Consider the following 12,110-nt stretch of genomic DNA (forward strand, 5'->3'; position numbering starts at 1 on the left):
CTTCCTGGGGTCCCGCCATCTACGGTCCCGTAATGTTTTTCCCCAAACCGGGATGAGACTTTGTCTCAAAGCAAGTTCACCCTCCTAAACCCCTATTAGAAAGTAAATACGCCCGAAGTAGCTTAGCCACAACATCAAGAAGACTTACCTCGGCTTAGCCCTCATCTATCGCAGTTAGACAATTTATATAATTCAACCACGTACAATTATGATAACCAACCAACCATGGCACAATCTCAACGATCAATCGATTCGGCCGATTACATGTCATTCTAGCAAATCAATCATTGCTCTCAATCCCTACCCTATAGGAAGGTTTAACAAACAAGGGCAATCACGGCCCACTCGGCACGACCTTTAATTAGGTGGTCCATCACGGCCTCACCGGGCACGACCTCTAATAGGTGGTCAATCACGGCCTCACCGGGCACGACCTCTCCTGGTGGTACATCACGGCCTCACTAGGCACGACCTCCATGGTGGTCCATCACGGCCTCACCGGGCACGACCTCTCATGACACGGCCTTCCTAGGTGGTTCATCACGGCCTCACTGGGCACGACCTTTCCTAGGTGGTTCATCACGGCCCACTCGGGCACGACCTTTCCTAGGTGGTCCATCACGGCTAATCTCCCATCAATTTCCACACTTAGGGTTTTCTAAAGAATCCTCATAAATCGCAATCACACTCAATTCATCACGACCAATCATCAATTTCAAATTCTACTAGCACAAAGAACGATCGGCACGAAATTCCGAGCAACTAGGGTCAAAATAAATTTTCGAGTTTTTTTTTTATATAAATAATATTTTAATGAGTTTCGAATAAGATATATTATTAAATAATCCAACAATTTCAAGCATTTATTTAAATCATAAATAAAATCCTTTAAGTCACATCAAGGTTTATTTTAAAAATAAACATACTTAACCATTAAACTAAACACACTTTACCTTAATTAATCACCTTAATATAATCCACAACTAATTAAGCCAATCTATCCACCTAATCTCAATCAACTTAAGCTAAACATACTTAGGGCATCATTATCTCGCTAATCGCGGATTAGTGAGGTAAACTCACCTAAGCGCTTTCCGACGGGTCCGGCGAAGAGCACGACAACGCCGACGACAAACCTACACGGATCAACACCAAATGAGGACTAATAGGGAGCCAAACCGAGCTTAAAAAGGAGCCGGTTCTTGCTGGTTTTTCCAAAGAACTAACCGAGCTTGAAAGGGGTGGCGGAACGGCGGCTGAACGGACGGAGAAACAACGGAGAAAGATCGGCGGTAACTCGAGCAAGAACCGGCGATAGCTCGGGCGGAGGAACGACGGCGACGAGAGCTTCGGCGGACGGTGACCAGCAGCGGACGAAGAGACAACGGTGCGACGGGGACACGACAAGCGCGCACGAGGCTTCGCACGCGGACGAGCGGCGACGGCGACGGCATGCGACGGTGAAGGCGACGACAAAGGCGAGCGGTGGCGACGGTCGAGCGGCGAAGGCGGACGGAAGGGGGGCGGCTTCCGCCCTCTCCTTCGGTTCCCTCCCACCCTCTCTCCTCTCAAGCTTGAAGATGATGGAGACAAGGGGGAAGTGACATCCCCACTTTTGGTGAGCCAATTGGTTTGTGACACTTGTCAAGCTCTCCTTGAATTTGGCCTCCACCATGACATCACCTGCTGATGTCATTCTCCACTAATTCAAATCCTCCATAGCATCTTCCAATAGGTTCACCTTCATTTTCCGCCGGGGTCCAAGTTCTTGTACATTCAATTACTTCAATTTCCATCAATTCTCTTCTAATTGAGTCCAAATTAAAATCCATAAAAATTATCCTATGCTCCTAATAAGATATGTGACATGACCGGCTTCCAACTTCTAAATTCAAATCTCAATTTCCACGATTAAATTCAATGCGGTGCAATTTTAGCGCGCCTAATCCACGAGTAGCTTTTGGGAAATTTTCTTGCATCCAACCCGAGGGTGATCGCACCCAAGTTTGACGCGATAAAATTCATTAATTACTTCACTCAATAGACTAGTTCCCTCGTGAGTGGCCAACTCCGAGAGACGAACCACATGCATAGATGAATTGCCCGACTCAATTGGCTGAAAATGAAACTGAGAAAAACCGGGATGTCACACCTCCTCTCAAGGTCCAAGGGGTGAGCCACTAGCCCAAGACCCATACTCATTTGAGTCCATCTCCTTAAATTTGGAGACAGATTTGCAACTGGCTTCCACCATATTTGAAAACTAGTTCCACTAGCCACAATCCTAAGTAGTTCAATCCTCTCCCTCTAAGAAAAGAAGAACATATGGTACATCTTCATTAGGAATCCAAGAAAAATCTAACGACCCTGTTGGTGATAAGCTATTGTCATGATAGGAGACAGACGGACTTATTCGTGCTTTTCGCAAAGCAAAGGATGAAACAGTTTAGACAGTTCGGCAGACAACACTAAAGAATGATTCAATAATACAATAAGATAGTGTGCTTGGTGTGTAGTGCTCTAGCATCTTTTGTAATGGCTTGACATCTTTGGAGAAACTTGTCTTCTAGATGCCTTGTGTTTTCCACTTAAAGCACGTGGTGTTTGTTCAAACACAAGCTCATGCCTATATAAGATGATGTTATGTATTGAAGGGGTGGACTAGCCTTTCCTAAATAAAATCACATTGTGATATCTCTCATGGCTTTCTGAATTTCTTTTCTTTTTCCTCTAGAATAGTTTCTTCTAATTAGAATTTTGTTTTTAGCTCGATAAGATGGTATGATTTAAGTATGCTCTCCACTTGCCATCTTATGAGACTTGTGGATTAGAAAATTTGAAACTCAAAGGTCCAAATTCAAGATTAAAAGGTCAGAAAACTAAGAGGCAATCCTTTGAAAGAGATGGCCTATTGTACTTGTTAGTTAGGAATAGCATACCAATTTCGGCCTTAGCTCATGAGCCTATTCCTTTGGCAAATATATGCAATAATCTCTCTAATGTCAGTTTTAGCTATGTCAACTAAGACACTTTTGCAAGTACGATATCTCCAATGCTTTTGATTTATTGGTAAAAATTTATTATTATACTCGAGAACATACTCTATGACTTCAAAAACTCATTCTCAACCTTAATTATGATAAAAGTAGGATAACCACATCCTCCAAGTCTTTCATACTCTCTCTTGTTTAGATGAGTTTATAGAATATCCCTTGAAATTTACACACACGAGTCTGCTGAGTTCTTCTCCATTCACTTTTTTATTTTATTTTAGATCTTAGCATTCCTCACTCCAAATCATTTGTCTACTGCATAGTCATGTATTTATGATATGCTTCAAGTTTACTTGCAAAAACCATTTCTATTGTACACTCAAAATCTTTTTCAAATCATGACTTACATGTGTTAGAATGGCAATTTCATGCTGCAAGTAAAAAACAAAAAGCATGAATACTTTAAAAAAAATTAACATTACATCCATTTCTTGAGAAAGCAAGTATCTTTCATGTAGTATGAGTTCGGGATTACCTTTGATTCAACCATCGGAAAACCTTAGACATGCGAGTTAACTAACTAATTACTTTTAAGTAGAGATAAGCAAAAATCTCGTAAAAGCTCAAAATCAATGTCGCTGACGACGATCCAAAGGCATAGGCGGAGGCAAAGTGCCTTATTCATTTGCAAATCAAGACATCATGGATAATGGGTTGTAAGCTGCTTAGTCATGAACAGATTTTGACTAGGAGTATTTGGTCAACTTTGACAGAGAGTATACTGAATAAATTACAGAAAATAAGAACCTCTTTCAGAGATTAAATTCCTCACGGTCTATTATGACTTGCTTAATTATTTGAAATTAAAGATTGCAAATCCTTAAGCGGCACTCTTTCTTCAAACAAAAGAAACAATCAATATGTAAGTGCTTAAAGTCAATATGGGACATCCTCAAGCTTCGGTGAATCGCGAACAAGATGCTACAGTTGGCGACCGACTTCACCTTCTCCATCGTCATGGTGGTGGACTGGCGGTCGTCATCAGCTTCTCTCTCTTACGAATAGTGCAGAAGGACACGTGGACGGTGAATTCTTCCTGCGAATGTGACATATCATTAGTAGCAAAATCCGGTGTACTGTGATTTGATGCCTTAAGGCATTAATTTTCTCGACTATATGATCCTATGCTTTTGTAGAAAGCAATTATTACTGGGTGAATTACTTAGGGCTATTTTTTTTTTCTTTTTTGAAAAATAAAGGATTTGAGATTTACAATATTTTAGAGGACAATTCATGTTTAAAATTAAGGGAATTATGCAAAATTCACCATAAATGTTAGCGGTGTCGCACCTTTACCCCCAAACTTTCAATTGGTACATAATTCTCCCTTGATATTTCATTTATTATAACTGTTAAACCTTTCTTTTCTTTTTTTCCTATAAGCATATGCAATGACTTTTAAGGGGTGAAAGTGAATTTCTATTTCATTTTTAGAAGAAATCTCTGATTTCCTATTGAATTTAATTAAAAAAGTGAAAAATAGTTAAAGAATGAGAAAAATACATGTATCAATGCTAGTATAAAAAGAGAAAAATGAATTATGATAATAAAAACATGAATTGTTGAAATATTAGTGGCTTTGCTTTTTCTCTTTTATTGTATACTTTTCATGGCTCGATATTAATAATGATAATACAAATATTAATTGTTAACATATGATAAATATAGTAATCAAACTAAAGATATTTCGATAAATAGGAACACAATTAAGCAAATGTCTCCGTCAGTAGCACAAACGTTAAACTATAAAAATTGGATCTTCAATATGTATTATCTTAATGAAACAAGCAATTGATCAATAATAAAAAATTAAAAACTCTACCTTCGGGCTAATCAATTCCTTTTATGAGTTGATAACATTATTATTTACAATTTTCTTAGATAATTTTATCGACTGATCATTTTTGCATTCATTAAGCTTGTAAATTTACATCATGAACAACCAACATTTTTTGTAATCTAAACTTTTTGTTATTGAAACCCTTTCCCTTTTTAACTAACCAGCGTTTTTGTTTTCTCGTAAAAAATCTTAATTAGCTATATTCAAATGGTCTTAGTCAAATTTTAACAGTTATCATTACTATTATTATTGTTGTTGTCGTTATAATTCTTCTTCTTGTAGTTCATTTTCTTACTAGTAGTAGTTTGGTTAATTTAGTTTTATCTCATCATATATATAGTGTTTTCTTTCATTTTTTACGGCAGTTAAGGACAAAAAAGAGAGACCTCCTTTATATATATATTATATATAAAAGACAAACATAGATTTTCATACCTCAAAAAAAGTCACGTGCATCGCAACTGAGGTTTCAACGGTTATAACAAAACAAAAGGTGGGGTTATTGGGCACCGGTTGAGAGCTCCGGGGGGAAAATGTGTATTTTCCCCAAAGTTGAGGGGTCTAGATATGATTTTCGCTTATAATCACATCCAAAAATACAAAAAAGAAAATGACGTCGTTTTTCCCTCTATAAATGCCTTCATCAGCTCTTTAGAGAAACAGCGTGATCAGATTAACAGATTTTTGGAGTCAAACTTCCTCTCCGTTCTTCTTCTTCTTCTTCCTTCAGTTCAGTTCAGTTCAGTTCAGTTCGATTGAAAGATGATCGCGTCGTTCGTTCCTCCTCGCTCCCAATGCCTCGGCCCCTCCTCCTCCTCCTCCGTTGCCGCCGCGGAGGCGAAGAGACGACTCCAGCACGCGAGCTTCGCTGAATCGCGATCGGCATGCTCCTCAACATCGGCCGCAATCGGCTTCATCGGCTTCCCCCTCCTCGCCGGCGGCGGCGGCGGCGTCGTCTTCCCTCTCTTACGGACGGCGCGGGCGGAGGCGGCCCCAGAACGTGGACGGCGACTTCTTCGTAGGTAAGACTTCCCTCACTCGAGTCCCGCGCGCTGCGGTGTCTCATGGTCCGGTGATCGCCAAACGACGATGTTTGCTCTTCGTCGACTTGATCCGTGATTCGTGGAGTGATGGTGAAATCAGCGATGGGGAATGGGAGGAGCAAGCCAGTAGCATTCGCATCGCGCGGTCTTTCTGAGTCTTTATTTGATGATTTCTTCTCTGATCGTGTCTGCAGATACTACGTGCATAGATTGCGATACTTGCCGCTGGATGGCTCCGGTAATCAGTTGAACTTGTTATCTGATGTCTTGTGCTTGCTTCTGCTAAGAGAATTAGAAATACAGTGGTCTGCTTAGTCCTGTTATGGAAAGACTTCGGGACTTGCCAAATCTGGTTTTTAATCAAACTTTGAGTAGGTCTGAAAAATTTGCTGAGTCTGGAGGTACATCATTATGATAGCTGCAGATTAGCTGAAGCAACTGGGGAGTGTTTGGCCATTGAATTTTCAGGATTTCCACTCCTGTTTACATGTGGTAATACAGATGAACCAGTATATATATGTTTCCAATCTTAGAAAATTCACATTATCTTGTGCAGAGCATGATTCCGCAAATAGGAAAATGGAACTGAAGATTGTTTTCATTAAGTGAAATAGAAAATTTCTTCTCGAACCAAACTCGGCCTATCTTTTCTTCCCTGCACTTCAGATATTTAGCTTGTTCTGCTTATTTCAATCATATTTCTCTGTTGTACGGTTAATGTCTTATCTTCATCCATGCACTTATTTCTCTCTACTGCTGGCCATCTATTTGATTGAGGAAATATGTGCCTTTAGTCTACTATGGTACTGTATGAGTTCTATAGGCACTGTTCCACTTACAAATTGTCTTTTTGTGTACTTCCAGCAAATTTTTACAAGGGTTGATGAGATGTCGGCTGTTTTCAAACAGCCAGTCAATAAGGAGGAACGGCTAAAGGCTCTACAGGTGCATTGCCATATTTCCTTATCCACTTTTTTGGTAGTTTCATTTTATCAAAATTTCTGGCTTTGTGTAGAACCCATATAATGGAGGTAAAATATGATAAATAGCGTGAGCATGTACTCCATGTACATCAGTGCATGGGTGCCAATTGGAAGGGGGTGTTTCTGAATATCAGTAAACATTGCTGTTGATGAAAGGGGAAAGACGTAACTTGAGAACTAGGAGAGTTGAACGTAGATACCTCTTTGATGATCTTGATAATTTTAGTTTTGTGGGCAATAAATTGAGGTTTGGAACTGAGAAACGAAATATCAATCTGTATTGGTGAAAGTGAGTGAACTTGGGGAATGCTTCAAAACCGTTGCTTTTGCTTTATGAAAGATGGTCATGGGTGTCAACCATTCTCTTTTGTAGCATGCTCTGCATTCGTTTTGGGCAATGAAACTATTCTGTGTGTTCTGAGACAGTTTCCCTTTCCAATAGATGGTTGAGTTCCTTTTCTCAGTATATCACAAACCATACATGACTTTGCCCATGCTGAATGTTTTTGATTTTAGACTAATTCTTGGTAATCTGATATGACTTTTGGCTTGTGTGATCCATGTGTAGGCCTTAATTTCATGTCCAACAAGTTCAATTCACACAGAGAAGCCAGCTCCTGATGTCTTAGCAGCCCATGAAACTTTTCCGATCCCTATCGATGAGCAAAAGCTGCCGGTATTTTTATCTCATTTACCTTGATGATTGGTCACATGCTCACTAAATCTTATGATTGATTGATGACTCTACCTTGTTTTTTGCATATTGTCCTTGTAGCCATGATTCTCCTTGTAGAAAGATGAGGAAATACAATAAAAGAGACTCTTGTACTTAATATTCCTGTTTGAAACAAGCTAGTAAGTAAAATGCATATGTCAAATTTGCCAATTGCTCTAAAAACTTAACCTGATGATAGGTGTGGTTTATGCTGGCCTTATGTGGCCGAACTTAGGCTTAAGACTAAAGCGTACAAGTATACAATAGAAGAGGTAAGGGGTTGAATAAATTTAAATTCAAGGCCTCATGCTGTGAAACCATACAAAATTTTGAGGGATTATCGCTAACTATTCTAAATACTTGAGCAGATAGATGAAGGTGTGATTTAACATTTGAATCTCTAACAACATTGATACTATCTGTGGTGAAAAGCTATGTGTCCTACTAATGGTAAAAGATTCATTGAAGTTCATCTACCACTGAGTGCTTGTTTGTGTAGGCTTGAATTCCCATTTATCTTCTTTTGGGAGCAAGGACGATGCCATATATTTCTGCATAATCACTGTTTCATACATGGTCCTCCTAGTTGCTTCTTTCTGGCTTATGCAATTTCCTGTTGAAGCATGAATTAAGGTTGTTTTGAAAGTTACAACTTACAAAGGTAGTGTCCAACCTCAATGAAAAGAAACCTGATACATTCTGAGCTATGTAAATATGTGCATGATCATGTTCACTTGTCCAGTGAATGACATAGCATAGTAAGGCACTTATAGCCTTTAATTTCTGTTCTATAATGGGGAACGATTAGTCTTCATAAGCTGAGAAGGATATGCAATCCTTTGTAGAACTTTTTTGGGCTATGTATGGTTGTTCTCTAGATACATGACTTGGTCATAGCTGCAACCTCCATCCAAATTTTGCTAATGTGTCATTCATTGAAATACTTTCAGGGAGTGTATCACTGCGGGTATCATTCAGAGAAATCTTATGGAGCTTCGTCATATTTGATTGTCCACGCTGAAGGAAACATTCTTGTAGATAGGTATTGTATGCTTGAGATGAATCACGGAATTGGTACTTTTGGTCTCACTACTCTAGAAGAGTTTAATGAGAAAATTTGGTCAAGCTATTAATGCACTATGCAGCCTCTTTCTTTTCACTTCATTCTGATCGTCTCTTGTTTAGTGAACTTCCATTACTCTTTCGTCCTGTTACTGTAGCCCCAGGTATACCAAGAGACTTGCACATAAGATTGAGATGCTTGGTGGTGCACACTTAATGTTTCTAACTCACAAGTACGATGACTACTCCTGAAAATATATGTTATGTGATCTTTATTCTTCAGGACCCAAACCTGAGTTATTCTGGTTTTGGTGACTAGGGATGATGTCGCAGATCACAAGAAGTGGAGAGAGCAGTTAGGTTGTGACAGGATTTTGCACTCTGAGGATGTAATCATCACTTTTCTTCTGTGTAATTCCGGAATGTAAACATGTTTTTGTTCTCAATAGTTTGTTTCTTAATGAGGTTAAGTATGAGATGTTGAACTTCAATTGTTAAGTAGTTGAGAAAAGAAGCATGCTCTATGATGGACAAATGTGGGAATAAGATGACATATCGAATTTACCTTTGCTGGATATATGGAAGAGTCGGATAAAATATTTGTTGGAATGAGTCATAAATATTACTACACTCCTTAAAAAAAGCCGAATTTTTTTTAGTTTTAAAACCTATTTGCTATATTTAATTGTGCGAGTGTTTTGATTTGGAATTGGATTCAACTAATATCTTTAAGGCAATGGGATGCTCCAATGAATGTCATGGCATCTTAATGATACCTATGCACCTTAGCTGGAGCATGTGGAATGACGAGATTAATGGCAAGTGTGGTGAAACTAGTAATAAAAAGAGCAATATAGATTATATGGTTTTGTTTATTTAAGATTGGTGACAAAGTTTGATCATCATGATCTTTACAGCTGGAAGATTCAATTGCTGAGATCGAGATAAAATTAGAAGGGAGGGGGCCCTGGAATCTTGGGCAGGACATAGAGCTTATTCACACACCAGGACACACGGAAGTAGGTTGCTTGGTCTAATGCTAGTATTCTTCGTTTGCACGTATATATATGTTCTATGCTGTGGAACCTTGCACATTTTTATTGCATCAAGAACTTGAGGACCCAAAGTGTATGAAAGATTGATCCACGTTGAAGTTCTAAGATTTATGATGGAGGTCACCATTTTTACAGGGATCAGTTTGCTTGCTGTACAAACCACTGGAAGTAATATTCACAGGAGATCATTTAATAATGACACCGACTGGAATAAGCATAATGGAACAGTACAACAAATGTTCAGGTAAGCACTAATTGAAGTGTGGTCCATGTCCAGGCCTGCATTCTTAATTACCTTCTTTGGTACTTCTGGTTCTTGGTGGCTCTTTTGCTCATTGATTATTGATACCTATATAATTTACTTGTAGGTATGTCAGGATGCATGTATTGCTAATATAGGGGGATTTTATTACAATGTATCTTGCTCACATCTTATGAGGTTTAGAAGTACCTTGCAATCCACCTGAAGTCGTTGCCTTCTGTTTATTGTGCAACCACATTTTACCATTTCTTGGTGGGACTTGGTCCAGTAACCGTGTCTTTGTACTTCATAGGAGAATAGAATTTGCACCTTTCTATGACTATCTCTATCTACAGTGACTTTGTGTTCTCGGTATATCATTGAGAGAGGAAGGGGGTTAGATAAAATTGGGGAGATTCCCATTTCTCGGAGACTCTTGGACAGACGTGTGGGGGGTGCTAGCTTGTTACCCGAAGTAGCAGCAACTTCCCCACCAACCAAGAGAAATGGCAGCTACATGAGTGGTGACGTTCTATAACAATTTTGTAACAATTGCCAAATAACAGATGCTTAACTCAAAAGATGGCTCATTTGAAAGAGAGGCAACTTATTGGCAAATTTCTGCTTGTGTCCTCAAGTGCTTGCAGTGTGTGTTTCTTGCTAATTTCACAAGTTTCTTTTGCAGTTACTGCACAATTAAATAGCGTTGAGAAGTTGGTTGACTTGGACTTCAGGTGGATAGTACCAGGTTGGTATATTTCCTCACTATTTCCCTTGTGATGTTTAGAAATTGCTATACTGAAGCTCTGGCATTTGATGACTCCTACTGGCAGCTAAATGATTGGTTCAGAATCCACATGCTTTAAGCAAAGAGAAGTTTAATAAAATGCGCATGTGAAATTCGAAGTACACTGACCAAAATGAAAACTCACCTAGAATACAAGGATTGATAGTATACATCTTTTCTAGTCTAAGCACTAGGAAAGAAACGAGGTTGACTATTTAGGTCCCACATGGTAACTCACCTATCTTTTGTTCTTTTGTTCCTTAGAACAAAAAAAAACATAAATCCATTTAGTAATATGAACTAATTTTTTTTTTATTTCCCGTTATAGAAAAGTAGTTAGGAAATAGATTTGGGCCAGAAACAAGAAGCACAAAAATTCTTAGGAACAATTTTTAGAAATAAGTCATTTTCTTTTTTTTTTTCTTTTCTTCTTCCTCATTGTTCCCCCACCCCCAACCGCACGACGCCACTTGCCTTTGCCAATCACTAGTCGCCAGTCACCACCGCCCACCATTACAAAAAATTATTAAAAAATTAAAAGAAATTCTTCGTTACAAAAAAAATTGTGGATCATACTAAACGCATTATTATTCTTTTTCTATTACAAGAATATAAATTTTGTATAGTTACCAAACATGTTCTTTTATTCAGAAATTATTTCAATGAATAGAAATAAAAAATGACTTTTTTAAAGAAATTGTTCCTATTACTAAACGGAACAATTAATGACAGGTGGTTAAAAAATTAGGAGGCTCTGTTCCACTTTGATTTTCAGTTTGACTTCAACTTGCAGGTCACGGTAGGAGGATTGAATTCAAAAGTTCCCTCGAGAAAGATCTGGTTCTGAAAGAATTTGTGCAGCAAAAGTCAAGTCAATTTGCTTATATCTAAGCGAGAGTTTCGATGTGGTGGGTATGCCCATGGAGATTTTCAACTCAAGCGATGGCACTGTCAGGAATGCGTTGACATAGTTTGTGACTGGGAGATTCGTTTGTTTGTATATTAGAGCCGAATGCAGAAGTTGGAATTTAGTTCACTTGCATGTATTCATGATAATGACATATAACTCGTAGAATGTTCCACAATTGCTCGGGAGAGTTTCTGTTCTATCTGATAACATTTTAATTGTGGCCCCTTCAACATTCTTTTCGCTCATCTAAAGTTTGGTTAGATGGCAATAGCCTGACATTGAGCCTGAAAGGAGCTGTGTGAAAGACTTTTACCATATCCGGATGAAAATCGTAGTCAGAAAACAAAGTTATAGAGAACGATCCCACTCTTTTGACAGCTTAAATCGTTGATGTTATGATCTTCTGTTGATTTTACAAATT

The 12,110-nt window shown here is 38.6% G+C and overlaps 1 protein-coding gene across 2 annotated transcripts in view; it reads left to right on the top strand.

Moving 5' to 3' along the window:
- LOC104421576 overlaps positions 1-11,919 on the top strand; it is a 28,529-nt gene extending 16,610 nt beyond the window's left edge. Inside the window, exons 1-11 of one of the 2 annotated variants that reach the window (XM_010033569.3) lie at positions 5,554-5,915; positions 6,131-6,174; positions 6,801-6,881; positions 7,488-7,595; positions 8,585-8,676; positions 8,855-8,929; positions 9,016-9,085; positions 9,614-9,715; positions 9,887-9,995; positions 10,678-10,740; positions 11,573-11,919. In XM_010033569.3, coding sequence (XP_010031871.2) covers positions 6,166-6,174; positions 6,801-6,881; positions 7,488-7,595; positions 8,585-8,676; positions 8,855-8,929; positions 9,016-9,085; positions 9,614-9,715; positions 9,887-9,995; positions 10,678-10,740; positions 11,573-11,670 — 807 coding nt within the window. In that variant the 5' untranslated portion in view covers positions 5,554-5,915; positions 6,131-6,165 and the 3' untranslated portion in view covers positions 11,671-11,919. Of the gene's footprint in view, positions 1-5,553; positions 5,916-6,130; positions 6,175-6,800; positions 6,882-7,487; positions 7,596-8,584; positions 8,677-8,854; positions 8,930-9,015; positions 9,086-9,613; positions 9,716-9,886; positions 9,996-10,677; positions 10,741-11,572 lie in introns of those variants that run through there. The other variant, XM_039303995.1, reaches the window with a different exon arrangement.
- Positions 11,920-12,110: the final 191 nt, after the last annotated feature.

Source organism: Eucalyptus grandis, chromosome 10 (genome assembly GCF_016545825.1).
Source record: "Eucalyptus grandis isolate ANBG69807.140 chromosome 10, ASM1654582v1, whole genome shotgun sequence".
NCBI lineage: Eukaryota > Viridiplantae > Streptophyta > Magnoliopsida > Myrtales > Myrtaceae > Eucalyptus > Eucalyptus grandis.